General features: G+C 39.2%; 1 protein-coding gene across 3 annotated transcripts in view; it reads left to right on the top strand.

Moving 5' to 3' along the window:
* The window catches only part of UBE4B (ubiquitination factor E4B), a 40,832-nt gene that overhangs the window by 13,119 nt on the left and 1,614 nt on the right, over positions 1–26,099 (top strand). The window contains exons 7-28 of one of the 3 annotated variants that reach the window (XM_054222240.1): positions 20–430; positions 1,294–1,407; positions 4,896–5,037; positions 5,550–5,650; positions 6,833–6,947; positions 8,735–8,818; positions 10,400–10,456; positions 10,813–10,929; positions 11,061–11,159; positions 11,610–11,723; positions 12,742–12,940; positions 13,178–13,316; positions 15,615–15,714; positions 16,489–16,616; positions 17,008–17,106; positions 19,752–19,987; positions 20,700–20,826; positions 21,128–21,272; positions 22,358–22,492; positions 22,883–23,074; positions 25,391–25,565; positions 25,832–25,978. In XM_054222240.1, coding sequence (XP_054078215.1) covers positions 20–430; positions 1,294–1,407; positions 4,896–5,037; positions 5,550–5,650; positions 6,833–6,947; positions 8,735–8,818; positions 10,400–10,456; positions 10,813–10,929; positions 11,061–11,159; positions 11,610–11,723; positions 12,742–12,940; positions 13,178–13,316; positions 15,615–15,714; positions 16,489–16,616; positions 17,008–17,106; positions 19,752–19,987; positions 20,700–20,826; positions 21,128–21,272; positions 22,358–22,492; positions 22,883–23,074; positions 25,391–25,565; positions 25,832–25,978 — 3,176 coding nt within the window. The remainder of the gene's footprint in view (positions 1–19; positions 431–1,293; positions 1,408–4,895; positions 5,038–5,549; positions 5,651–6,832; positions 6,948–8,734; positions 8,819–10,399; positions 10,457–10,812; positions 10,930–11,060; positions 11,160–11,609; positions 11,724–12,741; positions 12,941–13,177; positions 13,317–15,614; positions 15,715–16,488; positions 16,617–17,007; positions 17,107–19,751; positions 19,988–20,699; positions 20,827–21,127; positions 21,273–22,357; positions 22,493–22,882; positions 23,075–25,390; positions 25,566–25,831; positions 25,979–26,099) is intronic. The other 2 variants (XM_054222241.1, XM_054222242.1) reach the window with 2 other exon arrangements.

Here is a 26,099-nt window from a genome sequence, read left to right as displayed (position 1 = left end):
TCCCCTGTAACTGGTTTAGTCTCTATGGGACTAGTCCAGCTCCTACTACCAATTTCACAAGCTTTGTACCAATGACTGGTTCATCTCTTACCCCACCAGCCAGTTCAGTTGCCACTACATCTGTGCCTTCCATTACTGTCAGCTCTCACCTCACAGCAACAAGCCCTTCTTGGACGCAGCCTTCCTCTCCGAGGTACCGGCCATACACCGTTGCCCATTCTGGAGGCTTTTCAGCTTCTTCCATCCCACGTTCCTTGAATATTTCCATCCCATCTAGTTCACCAAGTCCTCCAGCCATGGCTGCTAGCCCTCCAGCCATGCCAGTCATCGCATCCAGACAGAGACCCACAACAATGGGTCCACCTTTGTTTACTGCTTCACCCAGTACCTTGCGCAGGCGTTCTTCTTTACTGAACAGGATTCCTTCTAGGTATTTCACAAGAACAAAAGAGTGTGTTTAACGTGTGCTGTGCAGGGTGTGGCATAATCTGCAATTTGGAAAAAACTATGTTTGTGCTGAGCTCACCCTACTTACCCCGAGTTGATTTCTGCGTTTTTGGTTTGTACTAATAGGTTGACTTGCTAACAAGCCGTTTTTGACAAAATGCTAAACCTGCTTTTACGAGCATTTGAGGTGTAATGTAATTACTTTAAAGGTAGCAATATTGTTTTAATTTCCTTCTCTTCTTACATCCATTCCAGTTAAACTAGTAGCTTTCTGTTGGGTTGCTGCTGCTGGGTAGTAAACCAAACAGAACTCCTGCTTTGAAATCAGTTTTCTCAGTAGTGCTTTAGTTGATTTGTTGAAAGCTGTTACTTGTTGGACTGTGTTAGATTTGATTCCCTAGTGCATAGATTTAAATGAGAGATTAGCCTCTTTTAACCTGCCAGGCTGAGTACTACTGCTGGCTGCTCCTGGAATCCCCAGTCCTTGCAGGAGGGAGAAATGCGCATGCAAGGTTTTGAGACCACTGATTTAAAGTTCAGTAGCTTAGAGCTGTAATACTGATTATTCAGTCACGTCTAAACATTCCCACGTCAGCTGTAATTTTTATTAGGTCTCAAAAACTTTTTAAATTTTGGTCTGTGAATGTGTGGTGTTTTGATATGTGAATAACTTGTAGTAGTATAATAGAGCATGTTAGCATAGTCTTGGTTTTACTAACATGGTGTTATCCATTGTCTGCATGTTTAGAGAAGATGATTTTTGGCAGACTTACAAAGAAAAGCTACCATTTACTTTTTCTTCTGGCTTAAAAAATCTGATGGCCTTTTTCATTTTTGTTGTGGTAGTATATACGACAACCCTTTCTCCCTCCTCCTTCTTGCCGTTTCTGATGTGTCTGAGGACAGTAGTGATGAAGAAAATGAAGATGATGATTTTTCTTGTGTCCAGTTTGGGTCCAGGTATTGGAGAAAGAGAATGTAACCTGCATGTTTGGTTGCTTAGGAACTAACAGTCTGTGTAGTGTCAAGTGTTCTTCAAAGTAACTTGGGAAATGACTAAAGCCAAGAAGGTGACTTGGATGGGTTTTTAAGATGGCGTATAAACATGTATAATGAATGCTAGTTAGTCAGCTCTTTTTTGAAGAGATGACTAAGATAAAGTAAATGTTAATCATACTGCCTCGTAGGTTTAACGAGCACAGTTTCTGAAATGATGTTGGAGTGGAACTCCTCATGGACTGTATGAGTAGAAGGAATACTATTCACCCATGGTTGTAATTTTAAAACCAGTGGTACATCATGTGCATGTTTTCCTCTGGAAAAAATAGAAAACGAGGACAAAATTCAATGTGTAGAAAAAGATATAGTAGCGAATAACCAGCTGATGCAAGCAGTGTGACTTTGTTGAAGATTCATTGCTGATTGGCAGCTGAGGGTCACTCCTCTAGCCTGTAAAGAAAATACACCTGAAAGTTTAAACTGGTCCTTTGACATGGGTAAGTAGTAGAGGCCGATGTAGTTGGAACAGCCAACAATGGAGGGGGGAGAGCAGAATATTTTACTGTAAAACAGAGACTTACAAATTATATAGCAAAGCCCTTTAATTTGTGTGACAATAAGATATGTGAAAACAAAATGAGAATTGATGTTAGTGAGTTCTGTTTGGAAGCTAGCCAGATAGCTGTGCAAAAAAACTGCAGAACACTGGATATGCCAAGGGAAAAAAGCTTTTGGAAACGTGAATGGGGGTAGGATCTTCTCTAGTTTTACATTCTGTTGCAGAGTAATGCTGCCCTGTCTTGGCTGATACCGAAATGTTTTCCTATTAGGACTGAGATTTTGGTGTGAAAAATGAGCAGCCTTCCTACAAAACTGTTTGTCATATCCCGGTGATTTGTGTTCTTCATTAGTCTGTTGGTGAAAATGATTCATTTCTTTCTTTTCCCATTAAAATCTAACATTCATCAGCTTCATCACATGCACCAGAACTCCTAAAGAAATGCTCCATTCTTTTGGATCAACCCAAATTGGAGAAAGGAGTAAATCTTTTATATAAATCCCATATATTTTAGGAAGACTTTTCTGAAAAATGATACTTAATGTAGTCATTATTTTCTATGAGCATTCAGACCCCTGATTATGACTGATAGTAATTCTGAGTTATAATTTGCAAGTGTAGAAGGGAAACAAGCTGAGAAATTTAAAGGCTACATGCATGTTGAAATACTGAGAGGAAAAGAGTTCCTCCGAGGCTTTCAGTCCCCTTTGAAGTGTTTTAGTTAGAGCAAAAGTCAGAGGAAATCTAATTGCTTGAGCCTTCAAGCAATTAGATCTAAAACTGAGATAGGTCAAGACTTCAGGAAGTATCTTGTGATGTCAGGGAATGCCCAAAAAGACTTGGTATGAGATAATCTTTTTTCCCCCCACTGGCTTTTCTGTCTCTGATTGTTCCTGCTGTAAATTCGGGCACTCTGCTAAAGCCGGGCTGTTAGCTAGAACACCTTCCAGTAGCATCTCCTCTTTTCCACTCCAGTCTAATTTCAGGAGAGCGAACTTGATAACACAGGCTTAGGGGGTTTGGGGTACATGGAATTTAGGATTATTTTTCTCCCCTGTTTTGTTTAATTCTTATCCTGTTGGCAATTTAATCCAAATGTTGGATTGAGTTGCAAAGCCTTTGGTAAGGATTTCTGAGGCTGCTATGCTTCTGGACTCTGTGTTTGTATATTAAGTCCTGGCATTCTGCAGACAGCAGTAAGATGTTAGTTAAATTATAAACACAATGGCTGTACAATTATGCAACAACTTACGTTGTGAAAATACCAAGGCATTCAATATGTGTATGAAGGATGTATGAGCTTTCAGTTACTTTCAGCATGAACTTTTTCAGTTACTGCTACAGTGAAATCGTTAACAGAATGACTAACTATAGTAGTAGCAGGGTTTTTTTATATAAATTGAAGTTTTTAAAAGGGTAATTTTTAAGCTGAGTGTGAGAACTCAAGAGATTTAAAGAGACTATAGAAAAGAAAACGTGTGTGTGATTTCATGATTATGGAGTACTATTTTAGTAGAGCTACGTTTTCCATGGATTAGTTTTAATTGAATAATTGGAAACATTCTCTCTGCAAAAAGAGATTGTTGCTATTAGAAGTTATGTTTCTTAACATGCTGAGCTACCAGATGCTTAGCAGTAATAACCTTTCCCTGATTTATTGGCTGAACTGAAAAGCTTGCACAATAGATTTGTACAGCTCGATTATTAAAATGTAAATTATTTTACAGTTTAAAGGAAATTCCAGTTTTGACACAGCTTGTAGTTTTAAACGTGCTTTTAAAAAGCTGCATTTGAGGAAACAAATATCTCATTTTCCAGTTTAAGATCTGGGTCTGATAAATGGGTCTTAATTTAAAATCCACCCTGACTGTAAACAGACTTTTCTTTGAGGAATAGCAGTAGACCATCCACGTAACTGCTATTTTTTAATTCCATTTGCATAAAGTGAATGTATCTTGCCTTAATTCCCTCCTGTAAAATGAGGATTTTGCTTTTAATTAGCTTTGCCAAGCTGTTATATAGAGAAGAATTATGTTGAGATAGCAAGTCTGAGTGTCGTGGGGTCTGTTCTCGCTTTTGTGTTTAACTTCTCTCTCGTCTCAAGCATGGTTTTCTTTTTGTGGATTTAGTTTTCATGTTTACAATATCAATGTTTTCTTTTCACCCCTCCCTGAAGTTGTGCTACTGAATGAAATGACATATTTTACTGTAAGGGCATGGAAATTAACTGAGTAGAAATAAAATTGTCCTCAATGTGAAAATTTTTAAAGGAACAGTTACTTTGATGTATTGCCTCCTGTTTTGTTTGTTCTCCTTCCTTAGAACATCTAAAGTGATTGTCCGTAGCCCTGTCTCTCAGTTAAGGTCTCTTCTCTGCGGTGGGAGGATCTTACCTCCCACGGGTTGGTTACTATTAGCAGAGTTGGTGAAATTTCTACTGTTCTGAGTGTTGTATACAGAGACTGCAGAAACTGTGCAGAGGTTGCCTCATGGCATGGAAGTGTTGTGATGTCCTGAGCGTCCAAACAGTTTTGATGTCAGGTACAACTTAAAGGCTGTTCATTTTCGGTGTTGCCATGTGAGAAGAGGATTTATTGATTCCCACTGAAGTCATGCACTTTATTGCTATCTTTCAGATACTTACTCATTTAATAAGATAATTGATTCTTCAGTCATATTACAGTGCAGCTGAACTTTCAGAGTTGGACGAGCTGTTAAATGGAGGGCTCTTCACAGATCAGAGAAATCATCTTAACTATTGAGCCGTGTGTGATGGGATGGAGTCTTCAGAAAACTGACAGAGGAAGTCAGGAGCTCATGAATTATTTGATTGTGCCCAAGTGAAGAGCTGTACCTAATGCTTTGTTTCTTCTTTTTGTGTGTTTTAAAGTATGGGAGGCTCTGGCAGCTCAAGTGTTTCCGATTCCTGCAGTGACCACTTCACCATTGAAAATTGTAAGGAGACAGAGATGCTGAACTACCTCATTGAGTGTTTTGACAGAGTTGGAATAGAGGAGAGAAAAGCACCAAAGGTATATTTCAGATAAGTGAAGCTGTATCAGTGCTGTTACAAGACATTCCTTTTACTGTTTAGTAGGGAGAGGTGCTGGAAACTGATAGTTCTTTCCTCATGTCTTTGTCGTAGAAATAGATTTATAGAATTTATAAGTTCCCTTTGACTCTTATTAATTCATCCTATTTGAATTGCGTATATTTTTACATCTTTAAAATAAGCAATGTGTTAGAAACTGTCCTTCCTCTTTTGACCTGTTGCATTTTATCCAAGCTTATTCCATGTAAAACATACTTTTGTGAGACCACCTCCCTATCAGTGTTCTATATTCTGCTTTAAGCTTTTGTTTCTGGGTTAAAAACCAAACAACACCTTTTTATATGTAATCTGAAAGGTTTTTAGCCGGAGTAGTGCTAATCTTAGTTTGCATAATACATTCATATTGCATGAATAAAGACATTTATCATATTTCCTGTCTGTTCTGTCTCTGAATACTTTCAGTTTGTATTAAAATAAAGTTATTTTTACCAGATGTGTAGCCAGCCAACAGTTAGCCAGTTACTGAGCAACATCCGATCACAATGCATTTCTCATGCTGCTTTGGTGCTACAGGGATCCTTAACACAACCAAGGTAAATACAGCTGATGTTAGTCCTGAAAGTTAGATTGTTCTGGGATTTTCTTTTCCTTCTGAGGTTTAGATAAGAAAACTAAGATCAGTTGTTGGAGCAGGATACAGCTGTGTGCCAGAGGAATAGTTTATTGCTTTACCATTGGAGACTATTGCTCCCCCGATACAGTGGTGGAGAGCAGTTTAAGTGTTTTCTAATTGTGCTTGGGTGAAATCACCCAGGTTGACTTGAACGGTTTAAGTGGGGGGTCTGAGTTAACCGAGCTGTTTTCTGCCTTACCTCATGCATAAACTGTTTTACTTGCAGATTGTTGGGGCTCTACTCCTGTGAAAGTCAATAACCTGTGCAGCTGCATCTGAGAAACAGTCTTATCAAAATGTGTAGCAAAAACTGCTAAAGTGGCGTAGCACTTGCTTACTTCAGAGAGTTTACTACAACAGATTTGGAAATGTAAATTTGTGTGTAGACGTTCTACGCTAAATCAAGACTCTGAGATTTCAAGTACAGTTGTTTCAACAGCAGTTGTTTAACTAGCAGCCTGAATAGTTGCAACAGTAAAAAGGCTTTTGAAATAGGACTTCTACTAAAATCTGCATAATTTTGTATTTATCTTTCCAAACAATACTTCTATAATCTTTAAAGGTGCACCAATTTTTCCACTGTGCTTTGAGATTAGTTTTTTCTTTATGCGAACCAATGTTGACATAAGTTTTATATATGTAATTAGGAAAAAAGGATACTTTTTCAAAAATCTTAGGGAGCAGTTAAAAATAATTACTTTATTAATTCAAAAATGACCAATGTTATGTTCTTTTCTTAATCTGGAAAAACAAACATCAAAAAATGTTGTTCCTTTACTAGTTGAGCGTAACAAAGGGCCTTTTCATTAGAGAGGAGTAGAAGGGAGAACTGATTACTACACAGAAGCTGTTATTTTCTTCCAGCCTCATTAAACTAAAGCGTGATGTTGGCAGTAGCATCTGTTTCACAATAACATTTCCAAAAGTAACTTGAGAAGAGAAGGTTAGTTACTTGTGAAAGGAGTAGATGTGTCTACGTGTTGGTAATCTGCTCTCTGGCACATCCTTAGATGTCATTACTCTGACATTTTTGCAAATACTACTACAAGTACTACTGGAAATAATCAGTAGTTTGGGATATGTTTTTTTTATACAAATAAAGGTCATTGCAGCAGCAGTCTCTGCTGGTACCGTATATGCTGTGTAGGAATCTCCCATTTGGCTTCATCCAAGAACTGGTGAGAACAACTTATCAGGATGAAGAGGTGTTCAAGCAGGTAAGGCATAGGTAAAAAAGAAATAATTATATCATATGATTCTGCAGTTTGCAATATCCAAGAGAGTGGATTTCCAGAGGCTTATTCTGCATCTCAGAGTTTTATACCTTTACTTCAGGGGCTACCAACCTGCTAAGCACTTGGAATTTGGTTTTGCTCATTTTTAACTCATTTGGCATTTGTGAAAAAGACTGACATTCATTATTTGATGGTTCTAATTATTAAAAGTGCATTTGTTAATAAGCAGCACACATTTATGTACTGTTGAAGTGAACTACTCAGAATATGTGCGACCATATATATATTACAGGATTGATCTTGGGTTTTCATCCTTCTAGGCTTCTGTACAAAATATCCTGAAAATGCATGTGTAAGATAACAGCCTTCTGTAATTGTACTCAGAAAGATTTATTGTTTTTTCTATCTTGCAGTCTTTAGCCTTATTTGCAACTTTAATAGTTTGCATCTAAGGTGCTAAGAGCATTTTACAAATACTACTCCATTAAGTCTTCATATTTTACAGAGGAGGTGACTGAGAAACATTATTTGGTTTATTTTGTGTGGCAGAGTAATTCACCGAGATGATTAAAAAAAAAATTGGAACTGGTGGGCCTAGTAATTAAGACAGGAAGCTAGCAAAGTTCTTCTAGCCCATATAATGTTAAAGTAGATCAGTAAGGTTGTAATTGTCTCTAATTAGTGCTCCTGTAGTATTATGTGACATAGTTGTAAAGGGGCTTTCAGAATGGCATTTATCTTTCCAATTTAAAAAAAGAAATGACATTAGCTAATTTATATGTGTAGTGCAAGCATCTTTTAATAATATATATCTCTGTCTGGACACCTTTTAGTAGAGTTCATGCAGATGAAGGTACATGTAAGACTGTCAAAAAGTGGTTATGGAAAGTGTTAAAGGTCACCTACCCTGGAGAAGAGAACCATTCCTCTAGCTGAAGCAGAAAACAACCTCTTTATCGTCCTTTTCAGTAGTACAATTTAATAATATTTTTTGATTGCGACTTACTAATTGGGTATAATTACTTTTGATTAATAAGTTCCTGTTATGTCACTTCCTCTTTCATAACAATCCTTGACTGCTGCTTATTATCTTTACTCTTGGCACAGTTACAACTTACGAGCACAAAACCAACTTGCTTACATGACATGCAAAATTAAAGCTGTATTATTACTCCAAGTGTATTGGCAAATAAATTTTTTATCATCCATTTGGGCAATCAAGTTGTTGGAGACCTGCAGAATTTATGCTCTTATTTGTGGATGTAATATCCATCCTTGCACACGTGCGTACAGTATCTGCAGGGATGCTGTGTGGAATGTGTGTGCTTCCCTGTGGGGGTTTCTCATGCAGAGAACTTGATGGAACAACACTGGCTTTTTGTCAGGGTGCTGACATTGCTATTTGTCAGCTTCAGCTTGTATCTGGGGTTATTTGGTTTGCAAAGGAAATGTTTGGAAACAAGTTAGAATGCCATCAGGAAAAATAGATACAAGTGCTTGGAAATACGTTTTTACGGGTAGGTTGTTACGCTCAGGCATCAAGTCGATACGGTGCTTAAACTATATCAAGCAAGTTGGTTTTTAGCTTTGAATAATCTCTTAAGCATTCAGGCTTAACTGATAGAAATTTAAAGAAAAGATCTTAGTTTTTTCTTTTGTATAACTTGCAGTATCTGAAGAATGAACAGGCATTTCATGCTGTGGACAGCAATAGTGTCGCTTGATTGCTTCCAACTCTTGAATAAAGTAATCTACTTCTGTTTTTACAGATCTTTATTCCCATCTTACAAGGCCTGGCTGTAGCTTCCAAAGAGTGTTCCCTTGATAGTGACAATTTTAAATACCCCCTTATGGTAAGCACCGTTCATTTCTAGAAGCAGGTTTTTCATGATTATTGATATCTTAATGGAGATTCTATACAAGATAATGCACTTCAACTTTTTTGGGCTTTGTTTGGTTAGTGGGTTACTATTAAACCCTATGTTGGAAGCTTAATGTGGTATGAGATGTGTAAAAGACCATTAAAAATCCAGTAGAGTCTGAGGCCATTAATATCTTAAGCTTAATGTATAGAGTTTATATAGTGGGCTATTCAAATGTTTATATGCATTGCTTTATACAAGATTAATCAAGCGTATGGATTTCTTCATGCATGCTAGTTGGAATACTGTGGGTGGTTATAAAATCCTGCTAAGCTCCTCCCAATTTAAGTCTGGGAAATAAGGCCCGATATCCGTAGCAGTGTTTGTTGGACTCACTTTTGTATGTGCGAAACTATTGCATTAAACCCAAAATTGTTTGAATTGGTGAATGGTTGCTGTAGGCAAATTTCATAATATTCCTTGTCTGAAAAGCTGGGTCTTTTATTTTTAGGTTTTTTTTAAGTGCATACTTTAGTCCCTAGATCTGCTGCCCTCCTACTGCTTTTAGTGACAAAACAAAAAAGTGTGAAAAGCATGCTTGGCCACAAAAGAGCACGTTAAATTCTTGGGTAAATTGAGCATTGTCAGCTAACACCTTCAGATTTTAGCGTCTTCAGCGTGTGATGCCAAAAAAGGCTGTTACATCTCAGGTTTCATTTGTACTTCAGGAAATTAACTGGAGTGGGGTGCCGCAAATCAAATTGACTAAGCAACTGTGGTACTTTGCAAAAATAATAGTTGTTCCTGGTTCTGTGTCTTCCTGCTCTTCTGTTGTTGCCCCCAGTTTAAATTGCCAGCTCTTGCAGATTTGGCTGTTGGCTACAAGTAAGGGCTACTTGGAAATGATACTCCATTTTTATCATCTCTAATTGGCACAGTGTGCCCCAAAAGGATGGAATGGTAGTTCCTAGCTATAGTACAATTGAAGAATGAGAACATGTAATAGAGGAGAAAACGGGATATGTGAAACCCTGCAGTATTCTTGTGTTTTCAGAATCGTCTCATAACTGCTTTCCTTTTTTCTGTGCTGCAGTTGAAAGTGAGTTAGAGATCTTGGATAGCATTCTTTGTTTCTGGCTTCTGTGTTCATCTGACATTTTTCCACTCTGATTCAAAAGACAAAGGCCTCGGTGTATGTATAGAACAATTGCTCTATTTATTATTGTTACGGACTTTTCTGTGTCAGTTCAGGAGTCCAGTAAAGGCATTGTTATGTTCTGAGCAAACAATTTGCACAGCTAATTTTTGAAATAAGTGCAATAATTTATTATTCTGTGAGGCATGTTGGCCTTTTTGAGACAATTTGGAACAGATGTAAAAGCTAAAGTGGGAGCAGGGTGTGCTGTAGCTCTTTTTGGACCTCTTCACCATTGTAGAAGGTAAAAGTTTTTCCACTGATTAAGGGAAAAAGGTTTGGCTCTTTCAGCAGTTTACCATGTTAAGCTTGTTATTTGCAGACAGGTTATTCAGGGATTACACACAAAAGTGTTTTTTCTTGGGATTTCTTTATAGGCACTATGTGAACTTTGTGAAATCAAGTTTGGGAAAACACACCCTATGTGCAGTTTGGTAAGTGTATCCAGTCTGATTTTTTTTCAAGTTAAAAGAACCATGTAACTTTGTTATATCATTTGATCCACCTTGATAATGTTCTTCAGAACTGTAAACAGGGGCTGCTGTAGTATCTCATGCTAAACAGTAGTTTAAAGTAAACTGGTAAAGGAGTCCTTTTCCCTGAGAATTTAGAAAAATTTAGAAAAATGAAGGCAAATGGGACTGAAATACCAAGGAGACGTTTCCATTTAGCTATTGGCATGACTGAATGTTGAAGAATTGAGGGCATGTGGCAAACACTCGAAGTGCAAGTAAAACAGTACAGCTGACATAGCAGCTTTCATTAACTTGCTGTTTCTCTTGTTTTCTAGGTTGTCTCTTTGCCCTTGTGGTTGCCTAAATCTTTAAGCACAGGTGCAGGAAGAGAGCTGCAAAGACTTTCCTATCTTGGAGCCTTCTTCAGTCTCTCTGTCTTTGCTGAAGATGATGTAAGTGTTACGGAAGGATGTTGATTGTACTGTGATGGGTGTTTCTTGTTTGGTTGGATTTTTGTTGTGGTTTTTTTTTTCCCCTTCCCCAGTATGTTCAATACATTTGCCAATATTCATTCTACTTTCAGAACAAAGTAGTCGAAAAGTACTTCTCAGGGCCTGCAATTACTCTTGAAAACACCCGAGTTGTTAGCCAGTCTTTGCAACATTACCTGGAACTAGCTAGGGTAAGTCTTCTCATGTTTAAAAAATAATGCAAAAATATTGTGGGTTTTTTGGTCTTGACATAGATGAAGAATATAATCTAAAATAATCTAGCTTCTGTATTAAACAACAAGTCTGTTAGGATATGGCTGAAGGGAATTAGGAAGAAAATTAGTGTGCTGTAAGCCAATTCAGAAAATGACAGAACAGTTAGTCATGGATTATAGTTCATGTTAAAGGATGAGTAAAAAAATGCATACTGTATTAGTAGTATGTGTGTTGCACTAGTCCATATACATCTTTTCTGTAACTAATTTCCTAACTAATATATGCATATAATGTTTACAATAAGACCATAACAGAAGTTGTAGTTACTTTTGTGGAATTTGTAGAAAATAAAACTGCAACAGAAAGCAGGAATGCAATGTTCAGAAGTATGTGCAACCTGACAGAATGTTTACTTGAAATTCCAGCAAGAGCTGTTCAAGATTCTACACAGTATTTTACTGAATGGTGAAACTCGAGAAGCGGCTCTCAATTACATGGCAGCTATTGTCAATGCCAACATGAAAAAGGCACAAATGCAGGTAAATAAAAGGAACATTCTTCCTATAATTTGTGGTTTGTGGTCCTTGTCAATGCGCAAACAGCACTAGATGGCTCATGCGGTGGTGGCTCTGGAATGGAGGGCAAAATAATTTTGAATGCCTACAACAGGCAAGAAACCCTGTCATCAGTCTTTATCTCTTTCAATAAGTTTCCAAAATGACTCTGTTTTACCTATTTGATCAGTTGATGTTGTTTCCTGTCTTAGGACTGCCATGTCACTTCATTAACAGGGATTTTATATTAGATGTTTAAAGCTTTGCACTCTCCCCTCCCTCCCCTTCAGTTCTTGGGGGCATCATTCATTCCAATTGGCTATGTTTAAAAAAACATATTTCCCAGCTGGTGAGTTGCTAAGCTTTGTTTGTGTGGTTTCTATAAAAGGACTAATGCAGATATGAACTGGCATGCTTCCAGCGAAACAACAGGGATGGTATTTTGCCATTGTTTAATTAATGCATTGCACTTACTTCCTGTGATAAAATCTGTGCATGAATCCTGAACAACTGAAGTTTGCATCATTGTTGTCTTCAATCCCCTTTTCAAAAGCAAACGCTTGGAACAATTGCAAGGAATATTTCTGTGGAATTCCGGTGAAGAAGCAATGGAAACTTTACACTTAAGATATAACTTATGAATTGAAGCTCAGCAACTATTTGAAGCTCTTCTGTTGCTGTCTATATCTGTGGCAAACCATTCTTGCAAGAGGCCTTTTTTAAGCCCTCTTAATTTCTTAGGTCTCCTATTACTTTTTTTATGTGTTTGTTTAGTACTCTTGAGAATGACTACTTGAATCATAGAGACAGATAATATGTAAGTTAGTAAGTGACCTTTGCAATATCACAAAGGTCTCCTTATGATGAAGATCCACGTTCTCCATTATTTCTCCCTTTTCATGAACTTGCATACTTCATTTATGTTGAATACCGTTAAAGCAGCAGAAAATGCTCTTGTACTTCAGAGCTTATGTCTTTAACTATTTCCTTTCTTATTCCACAGACAGATGATCGTTTGGTATCTACAGATGGCTTTATGCTCAACTTCTTATGGGTACTACAGCAACTAAGTACGAAGATAAAGCTGGAAACGGTTGATCCCATGTACATATTTCATCCCAGGTGTCGTATTGACCTCCCAACAGATGAGACAAGAGTGAAAGCAACAATGGAGGATGTTGCAGCCTGGATCGCTGAACTTTGTGAGTACTCTTAGTGAGATGTGTTAAGCATTTACTCTGCCTTCAGTTTTTGATACTGGATGTACACAGAAGTACTTAATTCCAGCAAATAATTCCACTATTCCTAAATGTTTATTCTTGATGCTGTCTGCTCTTACTTGTTTTAAAGAAAGTTGAGTTCAAGGTCTCACCCCTAGTAAGGCAGTTCATTTTTTAATTTATTCACCTGTACTGCTTGCTTGTTTGTTTGTTTTCTAGACAGGGATCCGTCTCCATTCTCTGAGCCGAAATTCCCAACAGAATGTTTCTTCCTAACCCTGCATGCCCATCATCTCTCAATCTTGCCAAGCTGTCGTCGGTACATACGTAGACTGCGGGCCATCAGGGAACTCAACAGGTTAGAAGTTGTTAATTATCTAGCACATCCGAGAGTCTTAGCATCCTGGCAACATCATCTTCTCACCGTGATGGCAACTCCTATAAACTTAATGGGAATTAGAATGACAATCTGGGTAAAACTGCTGCTCAGTACGGATCATCTTAACTATTTGTTAATCTGCTGCTTTTGGCCCTTATGGATTTTTGCTTACGTTGAGGGACAGTAGCTTGAATCAGGAATTCAAATAGTAATGGGATGGAGGATATTGGTTACACAAGGCAGCTCAAATTGGTGAGAAGACCATTCTATTTAAAAGACAGTTGAATTGTCTTCAGAGCATTTTAGCATTCATGACATTACTTAACACTGTTTGTTATAACTTACTGTGTGATGTGGTTGATGGTGTGTGGACATCCAGTGCCTCAGGCTCCTTGACGTAGCTGTAGGAATACATATAAAGTTCCATGTCTTACAATCCAGTCATTGTAGATGACTTGTGACTTCAGAAACAAGACGTCGTTAGTTGGTGCCTGTGCTGTTTGGTATGTCCTGGAAGATATTTACATTTTTCTCCCTGGCTTCTGAGGTGGGATAACATGTCATACCCTTGGGGAAGCAGGAGAGGCTTCAGCAATAAACTTTTAATATTGTTGGTGTACATGTAATTCAGCACGTGGTTTACCATTTTAAAAAATATAAATAAAAGTTATGATGTTGACATGAAGATACTGCTGTTTTCCATTTCTCTTGGCATAAACTCAAACAGACTTTTATAGTTGTTAAACCTCGAAGAATACTCTGTTAAAATTAGAACAGTTTTTGTATCATCAGTATTTTCCATTGTTTATAATTGCACTCATTGCATTTTGGTAAATGTTCCTTGGCAGTAGTACCATGAGTTCATTACAGGATTTTTGGACTGCATTCGTAGTGATTTAATTTTTAGTTTTTAAAGCACATGCAGGCCAAGAACCTGAGAAGCTGCAGAGAACGGAGCAGGAAGAGTTGGTATATCTTAAAGAAAAAAAAAGTATTTTCATCTTAAAAAAAAAAAAAGTATTGTCATATAAAAAAGGCTGTGGATTACTTGCAAATAAGCCATACATTTGGCTTGAAAAAGGAATTGCTGCTTTTTCCTTATTTAGAATTGTTGCAAAGGAGTTGCTTATGCAGCAATCTCCATCTAACAGTGCGGAGTGAAGAGCTCCTGGCTGACATCAATAGGAGCTTAGTGTTCAGCATTTTCCATCAATTGCTTAGTTGCTTGCAACATTGGGCAATGTAATTAGATGTTGGGAATAAAGAAATTAGATGGGATATTTTTCTGCTGTAGGCAGAGATTCATGTGGAAAAGAATTCATGTTTATAGAGTATTCGTATAGTTGAATATATATATATTCATACAGTATGTTGAGTTTTGTTCCAATCAGCTGCCCTTCCTGAAAAGGATGAATATATGGGAATACGTAGGCTTTTTAAAATGTAAATGGTGTGTGTAATGTACATTTAAGTTTTCTCTTCTGTGGGGCAAAGTGAGAAGATGGGTAGAGAGGGGCAGGTAAATCAACCACCTTGATTTACTGGTCCTTACACTGACAGGGGACTACAGGCTGTTCACGTGTTGTACTCCTCTGCAAACCTGACCTTTATGGGAAGTGGAGCATGAGAAGGGTAGAAAAAACTGCAAAAAATCATTTACAGTGGTGGAAAGTGGGAAGACACACAAGATGCAGAGCTGTACCTTGGGAAAGGAAAGACGTTTCTAGTTAATCTTGCCTTTTTCTTCCTTAGCTGATTCTCTTTTCCATTTTCCTTTCTGATACTAGAAGACAAATGAGATCGCCAAATATCTTGTTGTTAACTTGACTGGCCTTTCTTTGTCTTTGGGTTAATTTTAATAATATCCTTTTAACCTTCCTTTAGAGTGACTGTAGACTTCAGTTTGAAAAAATAAGGCAAATACTCTTTTTTTATACAGTGGATAAAATTAGTTTCTCAGACAGGAGAAATCCCTTCTGTGTTTCATCCTCCTTTTTTTTTCCCCACTGTTCTGATTTCTGACAGGTGTGTATGTTGGAGCTAGTGTATGTCATGCCTTTGAATGCACACTGTGCAGACGTTCAGTCTGCATTTACAAAAGCAATTTACTTTTCTTATTATGATGATGGGTAACTTCTATGAAAATTATTAGCTTTTTACCCCATTTTTCTTCTCAATATTTCCTCTGTATCTAGCAGATAAGTAGGTTAAGTGCCTTGTAGATGGCAGTACGTATCCTCTCTGTCATAATATCTAATTATAGCATGTGGTTTTCAGGACTGTTGAAGATTTGAAAAACAATGAAAGTCAATGGAAGGATTCTCCTCTGGCTACCAGGCATCGAGAAATGCTGAAACGTTGCAAGACACAGCTTAAGGTTTGTAAGTGATTCAGTTCTCGACTAAGTGCCGCTGTCAGCCTGCCTGTATGTTCACTTTGTGTCCTAATGTTTAAATGTAACTTGCACCAATGCTTCTTGAAAATGGTGGGTTTGAATCGATGAACGACATGAGCTTGTTAAAACATTTTTGACTGCGCTAGATGGTGGTCATGATACAATAAAACATTAATGGTGAATTCAAAATTCAAAGTAACACCAAGAATAACTTAGCCAGTATTCCTCAGAAAGAAGATAATACCACTTTTATTGGAGAGAGAACAGCAAAGGGATTGTGGTTTGTTCATGGGTAGTTGTGCATGCACAATCCATGCCCAAGATGGAGGTGGAACTCTCGCGTCCCTCATCTCATGTAGAATTCTTGCAAAGTTGTGTATGCTGGGGTCCTATCTTTTGAAGGTCTGTCCCGTTTAGGTCTTCCTAGTATAAATTGAAACAAATTTCCTGAACTGTATCACCAAAATTACTTTAATTGCACATTTTCCCCCTTTGATACCTCTGTTATTTCTTTCACTGTTCCCATAAAGGCTCCTTGTAAAAGACTCCACTCTCCTTGCAACTCTGAATTATGTGCACATTTTTCTTTATATGTTGGGGCTTAAGTGCCCTGTTTTCTTCAAATAAGGGCATATTTTAAGAAGACACCATTGTACAATTGTCGTAATTCATAGATGTATTGATTAGTTTGGATAGACTTGACCTTCCTTTTATGTTATCTTCCCCTGGATTAGTTTTTGTATGTATATTCTGCAGAAACTGGTGAGGTGCAAGGCTTGTGCGGATGCTGGCTTGCTGGACGAAAACTTTCTCAGGAGATGCCTGAATTTCTATGGCATGGTGATTCAGCTGATGCTTCGCATTCTTGACCCTGCCTATCCCAAGTGAGTGTCAGGATAGTCCGTGTAAACTGTATCAAAGATTTCTCGGATCATGTTAAATTATTTACTGAATTTAGCAGTTCTAGAGTTTTAGTGGTGATGTTGGGTTTTTTTGCAGTATCTGTATTCTTATGTGACTGTTACTTTATTTATGTCAGTGACGTACATTTTTGCATGGAATATATGTCTTATTTATAGTGTAAGGCTCAGTTGAGGGGGGATCAGCCCTCGGGTATTTTTAGTGTACTTGAAGTAGTGACATGGATCTAAAAAAAATCAGTTTCAGAACTCTTGTAAAGTGTTCCCATAGGAGAATTCCATAATAGAGCTCGTGACACTTTTGACTTAACCCTGCTATTTTACTGTCCTGTTTGTTGTCTCTTTTATTCTGCAGCATAAAATTGCCTTTAACTCCTGAAGTTCCGAAGGTATTTGCAGCATTGCCAGAGTTTTACGTGGAAGATGTTGCTGAATTTTTATTTTTTATTGTACAGTAAGTAAAGCAATATCAAAAAGAAATTAGTACTACCATTTACCCCTGTAATGGGTGGTGTGCATGTAAATTTGGGGTGCGAAAGTAGTTTCCCAGCTATTCTGTAGTTAATGCTCTGTTTTTTAACAACAGCCATAAGATTGGCAGGCATTGCTGCGGATATAATGCCTAGATGAGCTCCAGAGTCCCTTCTAACCTGATTTTTTTTCTTGGAAGAAAGTCGAAGGCTTTTTGCTTCCATCCCCCCAAGAATTTTCTTTATGGTTTGGAGTTTGCTGAGTCCTTTTGATCTCATGATATGTTAAATCATCCCTAGAAGAATAATTTTAAAAAGTCGGAGATTAATAAGTAGAAAATTCCTCCATTTATAAATTTGCTGGCATGAAATGCATTTGTATAGTTCTAGGAGCTTAGATGGGCATGAATAGTCTTCAGAAGTGATCCTGGAGTTCTGAAGCTGGACACTTTCTTTCTGAAAATGTGCCTTCAGATTCAGACTTTGCTGTGTTATGTGATCAGGAGATGTTTGCTCTTCCCTTCCTGAGGTGCTGTTATAGTGGTACTTCAACAACAAAAGAATATGATAGTGTTTCAGGCTAACATTCAGCTTAGAATCATAGAATCTTCATGGTTGGAAAGGACCTTTGAGATCATCGAGTCCAACCAAACAACCTACAATCTCTGCCACTAGAACATGCCCTGAAGTGCCACATCTAGACGTTTCTTAAATACCTCTAGGGATGGTGACTCAACCCCCTCCCTGGGCAGGCTGTTCCGGTGCCTGACCACTCTTTCAGTAAAGTCATTCTTCCTAATATCTAATCTAAACCTCCCCTGCCGCAACTTCAGACCATTTCCTCTGGTCCTGTCATTATTTACTTGGGAGAAGAGGCCAACACCCACCTCTCTACACCCTCCTTTCAGGTAGTTGTAGAGGGCAATGAGGTCTCCCCTCAGCCTCCTCTTCTCCAAGCTAAACATGCCCAGCTCCCTCAGCCTCTCCTCATATGCCCTGGTCTCCAGACCCCTCACCAGTCTGGTCGCTCTCCTCTGGACACGCTCCAGCACCTCAATGTCCCTCTTGTACAGAGGGGCCCAGAACTGAACACAGCATTCGAGGTGAGGCCTCACCAGTGCCGAGTACAGAGGTACCATCACTTCCCTACTCCTGCTGGCCACGCTATTCCTGATACAAGCCAGAATGCTGTTGGCCTTCTTGGCCACCTGGGCACACTGCTGGCTCATGTTAAGCTGGCTGTCTGCCATCACCCCCAGGTCCTTTTCTGCCGGGCAGCTTTCTAGCCACTCTTCCCCAAGCCTGTAGTGTTGTTTGGGGTTGTTGTGACCGAAATGCAGGACCCGGCACTTGGCCTTATTAAACCTCATACAGTTGGCCTTGGCCCATCGATGCAGTCTGTCCAGGTCCCTCTGTAGAGCCTTCCTACCCTCAAGCAGATGAACACTCCCACCTAGTTTGGTGTCGTCTGTGAACTTACTGAGGGTGCACTCAATCCCCTCATCCAGATCATTGATAAAGATGTTAAACAAAACTGACCCCAAAACTGAGCCCTGAGGGACACCACTGGTGACCGGCCGCCAAGAAGATTTCACCCCATTAATCACAACTCTCTGGGCACAGCCATCCAGCCTGTTTTTTACCCAGTGAAGAGTACACTTGTGTATGCCATGATTTGCCAGCTTCTCCAGGAGAATGCTGTGGGGGATGGTGTCAAAGGCCTTACCAAAGTCCAGATAGACAATGTCCACAGCCTTCCCCGCATCCAGAAGGCAGGTCGCATGGTCATAGAAAGAGATCAGGTTGGTTAAGCAGGACCTCCCTTTCCTAAACCCATGCTGGCTGGCCCTGATCCCTTGGCTGCCCTGCACTTGCTGTGAGAGCTCACTCGAGATGATCCTCTCCATGATCTTTCCTGGTACCGAGGTCAGGCTGACAGGCCTGTAGTTTCCCGGATCCTCCTTCTGACCCTTCTTGTAGATGGGTGTCACATTAGCCACCCTCCAGTCATCTGGTACCTCCCCTGTTGACCAAGACTGTTGATAAATGATGGAGAGGGGCTTGGTGATCTCTCCCGCCAGCTCCCTGAGTACTCTTAGGTGAATCCCATCTGGCCCCATAGACTTATGTACGTCTAGGTGCAGAAGCAGATCATTGACTACTTCCTCCTGGATTGTGGGTGGGTTGTTCTGCTCTCCATTCTTATCTTCCAGCTCAGGAGGTTGAACACCCTGGGAATAGCTGGTCTGACTATTGAAGATGGAGGCAAAGAAGGCATGAAGTATCTCAGCCTTCTCCTCGTCATTGGTTACAACTTTCCCCCCTGCATCCAGTAAGGGATGGAGATTCTCCCTGGCTCTCTTTTTGTTGATGTATTTATAAAAACTTTTTTTGTTGTCCTTAATGTTAGTGGCCAAACTAGCTTCCAGTAGTGATGAGCTGGCAAGACCTTTTGGAAGAGTAAAAAATCTAGTTTCTGTAAGGAACGATGGGAAATTATGATAAAATGACTAAACATTTCCTGTTGCTAATGAGTTATCTGAACTTACTTGATGTATGTGATAAATCATCTGTAGACAATACAGGGCTGGGGGTTTTCATTTTGCTTTCCTTGTCTCCCTCTTTTCAGATATGCTCCTCAGGTGCTTTATGAGCCCTGTACTCAGGACATAGTGATGTTCCTTGTTGTGATGCTGTGCAACCAGAACTACATCCGAAATCCTTACTTAGTAGCCAAGCTGGTGGAAGTGATGTTCATGACAAATCCAGCTGTTCAGCCCCGGACGCAAAAGTTCTTTGAAATGATTGAGAATCATCCTCTCTCCACTAAATTGTTAGTCCCCTCCTTGATGAAGTTTTACACTGGTAAGTTCTTTGTCTATACTTCAGTGAGTGTACAGTAAGCAATGAGTATTACAAGGCAAAAGGCTGTTGTAATCTTTAAAAAACAAACAAAACCCCAAAAAACAACCCAGGTAGATCTTGGGTCTTGTAAAGGTGAGGCTTTGTTGCTCAGGAATCGGGGGAATAGCACTAGATGGAACCTTGAGAACTCTAGTCCTTCCACAAGCTGCTGTGCAGTAGCACTGTAGATTAACGTGACAATTGTTTTTTGTGGTGTTTGGATTCCAAACTGGAAGGTTTTTGTTTGTTTTGTAAGGCAATATTGGGATTTTAAATCTTCTGACTGTGGTTTTGCTACTCCTGTAGATTTGGATGCTTCAAAAGGGCTTTGCACCCATAAAACCAAGTATTTTTGCAGTGTTCCCAGAGTTTTCTTAATGAAATTTTAGACTGTGGGACAAAGAGCAGGGTGGAGTTGACTAGATGGAAAGTTTTGTTTTCTGAGGGTTTTTCTCCAGAAATGATGTTGGTTCTGGATTAGTAAAATGCACAATGTTTCTTTTAATGGGGACTAAGATGGAGACTTACGAATGGGCATTGAATTTAATCTTTTAAAGCTTGGTGCTTGAAGCTCATCACAGTGCAGACAGTAAGGGAGAGAGGTAGTGCGTGCAGGTGAATCAAGGTGGGAAAGAGTTTTGATTTAATTTCCGGGATCTGTTTTCTTTTCCAGATGTTGAACATACTGGAGCCACTAGTGAATTCTATGACAAGTTTACGATCCGCTACCACATCAGCACCATTTTCAAAAGCCTCTGGCAGAATATAGCTCACCATGGTACATTTATGGAAGAGTTCAAGTGAGTAAGAAATTGTGCATGATGCCGCTTACTGTCATGCAAGCTGCTCAGGCAATGGCTGGAGGAGGTCATTGCCTTTGGGAATGGGTGATGCTGCTTTCCATTGTATCTTAAATGGCAACTCCTTCCAGTAGAACTGGAGTGTTTCTAAACTGAGCAATGGACACCACGATCAACTTGGCATGGGGAATGGGATCGTTGTTGGAAATATACAGTGCAGGAGGAGTGTTGCTGGGGTTGCAGACTGCTCTGCACGCCCATCTACTCTACTGCTGCCATAACTGTGTTTCGATGTTTTCAGCTCTGGGAAGCAGTTTGTTCGCTACATCAACATGCTGATAAATGACACAACTTTCTTGCTGGATGAGAGTCTGGAGTCCCTAAAACGTATCCATGAAGTGCAAGAGGAGATGAAGAATAAAGAACAATGGGACCTGCTGCCCAGGGTGAACAGAGCTGTTTTTTAAAGTGCCCTTTACTTATTTTTAATTTTTTAATATAAGACCATTAAAAGAACCTTTTAATAAGGGGCAGCACCAAAGAGCTGCTCACAAGAAGCAGTTCTCGATGCTTTTTCTTGCTGCCAGTATGGCCGTCGTCACTCTGGATGACATTCTGCAAAAAACATCATTCTGTGTAGTTATGTTGTGGCTGGCAAAGAGTGGGGTGTGAAGTGGAAATAGCATAAAGTTTTAAATTACTGTGCACTTAATTCTAAGTGGAGAAATTGAGACCCTAACCTTCTTGAAGGAGGTTTTGGAAGATGCTCGCCAGTTGAATTGACTTCAAGGAATAGAAGCTTTTATGTTGTTAATGCATTGATCCTGGGTAGATTCGATGCTGACAATTAGAGTCCTATACCTCAGACCTTAGCCTGATTAAACAATAATTGTGTGTGTTGACCCACCAATGTCAGGCATTTCTATTTTAAGGTTATTGATTTTAAAAAAAAAAAAAGACTTTGAAAAGAAAAGCTATAAAGATCTTGTTTGTTAAATTTATTCTGGTTTGCTCTTCTGAAGCCTTTATTCCTGTTTCTGCCTGCTAGCAAGGTAAAGGCGTTACTGTAGTGACACAAAGAGCTGGAACATCATCTCCAGACAGTTCCAGTGTGGAGTGTTCATTACTTATAATGGTGCATAAATTAGAGAGAACCTCACTGGACTCTCAGGTCCCAAGCTGGTTTTAGAAATATTAGCATTTGGATGGAAAGGAAGCATAAGCCAGTTCTGCAGCTGTGAGGAGCAGTTACAGGATGTAAACAGACTCAATAACTGTGGAGTCTTGTGACATCGTTTGCATTTGTTTTTAGTGTTACAGAATTCTGGAAAATTGGTGCAGGCTTTCATTTAGTATTGGGTAGTAAAAGTGAGCTGTACCTTAAATTGAAAAATGTATCGCATATGGATTTGTATCACAGTCTGTTCTTCTATCTGTCTAGACCGTGTTAGCGTTATGGCTGTTACGGTGTTGATGGGTGATGATGTAGGAAGTTCTATGGACTTGTAACCACTGAATGTTTATTTTCTAGGATCAGCAACAGGCTCGGCAGTCGCAGCTAGCTCAGGATGAGCGTGTGTCTCGTTCATATCTTGCCCTGGCAACAGAAACTGTTGATATGTTCCATATCCTTACCAAGCAGGTTCAAAAGCCTTTTCTCAGACCTGTAAGTCCTGCTTAGGTTTAACTTTGTTTCTGGCTTCTCTAATGTCTCTCATGTTGGATAATAACGTGGAAATGTTTGGTAGCCCTTTGTCTCCATTCTCCTCCCCTTTCTGCAACTCATTGAAATTTAATTGCTGTTGAAGTTACTTGATGTTAAGAGCATCACCTGAGTCACTGAGATGGTGTGATCCTTCCAGACAGAAGCTGTTTGCATATTTTTTCTTTTAATGGAAAACATGCATAAAGAAAAGATGCTTCCTGCAAGCCTACAAAATGATAATTTTATTAGTTAATTAGTTAATTCCTGATATTGCTGTATGCAAATCTAGTGATAATCTTCTTTATCACTGCCTTCATGCTGTGATCTGTGTTTTACTTTGGCCTTGTATAGGAACTTGGACCGCGATTGGCCGCTATGTTGAACTTTAACTTACAGCAACTCTGTGGCCCCAAGTGCCGTGACCTGAAAGTGGAAAACCCTGAGAAATATGGGTTTGAACCAAAGAAGCTGTTGGACCAACTGACTGACATTTATCTACAGCTAGATTGTGCTCGCTTTGCTAAAGCGATTGCTGATGATCAGGTGAGCTCCAAAAAGATGAGGGGACTAAGGGCAAAAGCACTGTGGACAGACATTCTGTGGACTCTGCAGAATTCTCTAGAAGAGTTTCATCCTACTTTTATGCTGCCACCTGATTTCTATTGTATATGTTTCCAGTTTGTTTTCTTTCAGCAGATCACTTATGTTTGTATTCTGTCTGCTCTTTGTAGATGGGTAGGTTTTCAAAGTGTTTTGCAAACCTATAGACACACATAAATATCTCCAGCACTTCACATGCATAGGAAGTTTCCTGAGCGTTAGTCACTTACTAGCTACAGCCTCCTGGTAAATTAGCAGAAGTACTTTGTCCTAATTTTGCAAGTGGGAAAACTGAAACATACAAAGAGTTTTGACTCCCTCCCCCCGTTCCTCATCAAGAACATGTGAAACAGGCAGGGCTGGGCCTGAGAGCAAAAGCCCCGTTTAACAATCCAAAGTTCACTTTCTAGATTAACAGCTTCCAAATGGTATTCCCTTTCCTCTTATTAAATGGCTGTGTAATAAACTGACAAAACGCAACACATGTGAGACACCTTTGAACTCATGGTAGTCTTCAGAGCAGAATGTTAATTCTTAAGGTAGATAAGGTATCGCTCACTTCTGTTCCTGTAAAGCTGTTGAACTAGAGAATCGCATCTGTCTGTGCCCGTGTCTTATAATACAAACTTTTCAAAATCTAGAGGAAAAAAATGTTCTCGGTGGCTACTTGAAATTCTAGTGGAAGCTGCTTGACAATATGTGAAGCTGTATTTGCATGTCTAGTGCATGTCTAGAAAAAACATGATCTTTTTTCTGTAATTACTTAAGTTCTGATCATTGCAGATAACATCAGTAACACTTCCAAAACAGACCTTATGTGTTTGCACGTGTCTAATGAGCGTGCAGTGTATTTTTTTCATGCTGTTCAGTGTACATGGGAGTAAGAATGTTATCCATCATTCATTCATCGATGCTAGCCACGGCAAAATGCACAGCAATGACATAGGGATTAAAAAGAAAGAAGCCTGCTGGTGTGGGAACTGGAATAAAGCTTAATTAACAAAGTAGCCCTTCATAAAAAGGCGGGGGAGTGACTAGTATCTTGGAAACTGTCAATGACAGGAAAGAAACACCAAGGAAATGCACTGTTGGGTAATGGCTACTGGTATTAGGAGGGGAAAAACCAAAACAAAACAAACAAAAAGTTGCTTGATCATGGCAGGGTCTCTCTAAAGCATTTTGATACATCCCCCGTTTGCCAATCCTGGCACGTATTAGAAGGAATCTGAAAACGTTTATAAAGCCCTGGGCATATTGCCATAGTTCTGTTCTCCTTTGGGGACTAGAAAGGAGTTTGGGTGGGCACTGTGTGTCCAGAGCAGTGAATGGTATTTCTTGGTGCGATATAGTGTAGATGAAAGAAGTAGGGCCGTGTTGAACATCTTAAAATCCCCAAGGAAAATAGAAATCTGTTAGACTTAATGTGTTTTGTTTTGTCATTTAATTCAGCCTTGCACTGCAGTGTAAATAACAATTTTTCTTAAAAGCCTTATATCAAAACATGGTATTGTGAACTTAAAAGAAAATGGTGTCTTTAGAACATAAGCAGCTTTCAAAAGTCCTTGCCTATTTTTTTTTTTTTCCATGAAAGCAGTGCTTGCTTCAGTTGAAATTATGGGATGTGCATTTGGTCTCTCTGGATGCTGTACTATGTAGTTGCACAGTTCTTACTGCACCAATTGGCAGGTTTCCGGCAAGTTTTAGTTCCCTGGGATTTGCCATACTATTTTTGCAACATCAGGGGCTGGGATTTTTGTTTGGTTTTGTTTGTGTTAGGAGAAAGAATCACTTCTTTCCCAGTACTGCCTTACGCATTATCAGAGAAGTTAAGAACTCATGAGAGCTTTTCATTTTATGCTGTATTTTCAGCCGAGACTTGTGAAGACAAGAATAGACAGGAGTGGCAAGACAGCTGTTTTGTCTAAGGAACAACCCTAATAATTATAGTCAGCCTCTCTGAGTGTCTTATTCATTTCAATTAGGCGATGTTGCCTTTTTTTCCTTTTTTTTTTTTTTGGTGTTCTGAACAGTTCTACGGTGGTGATGATCAGTAAAAAGCACAAGTCTACCCCAAAGTTGACATTTTGGTGCTAGATGAAATGTTATCTGCATGCTGCTTTTCTGTCTGACATAATGTTGCGGTTTCATTGATCCCCTCCTTCTGAAGTTTTAAAAATGCATTAAAAGATCTTTAGAATTTTTATGGTGTGTTAGGATAGAACAACTCAGCAAAGTTGGCTTTTTATGCTTTGCTTGTAGAGGTCCTACAGTAAAGAGCTCTTTGAGGAGGTTATCTCAAAGATGAGAAAGGCTGGAATCAAGTCAACCATAGCAATAGAGAAATTCAAACTGCTGGCAGAGAAAGTGGAGGAAATTGTTGCCAAGAATGCCCGTGCAGAAATCGATTACAGCGATGCTCCGGATGAATTCAGAGGCAAGTTGAGTTTTCTAAATCCTGGCTTTTTAGGAGAAGAGGGATTTGGTTTGTTACTTTGATTCCAAGTAAGAGTATATATAAATAGAAACTATGTATCATTTATGAAGCCCTACATCCTGCTCTATTTCAATTAAATAGTTAAGTAAATAGAGTTAAGAGTTTCTTTGGTTTGTTTTTTCCCTGGGATTGTACTGTATTTTTGTGTGCAGATAGAACTTGTAGCTATTGTCCTCAATTTAATGAGGAGACACTTGTGCCCTCAGATCCACTTATGGACACTCTCATGACTGATCCCGTGAGGTTGCCATCTGGAACTATTATGGACAGGTCAATCATCCTGAGGCATCTGTTGAACTCTTCCACTGATCCTTTCAATCGCCAGACGCTGACAGAAAATATGCTGGAACCAGGTATCCGTTTAAGAGTTAGCAATGGAACTGTTGGCTGGGGGAAGCAAATTGTGTGCAGTTTGTTCCATATACTTTCAGAAGATAGTGTAGAGGTAATGTTTCTTTCGTCTCAACTTGTGCA

Source organism: Rissa tridactyla, chromosome 16, assembly GCF_028500815.1.
Source record: "Rissa tridactyla isolate bRisTri1 chromosome 16, bRisTri1.patW.cur.20221130, whole genome shotgun sequence".
Classification (NCBI taxonomy): domain Eukaryota; kingdom Metazoa; phylum Chordata; class Aves; order Charadriiformes; family Laridae; genus Rissa; species Rissa tridactyla.
Note: the sequence above shows the minus strand (reverse complement) of the source record. Positions and strands in the feature narration are given on the sequence as shown.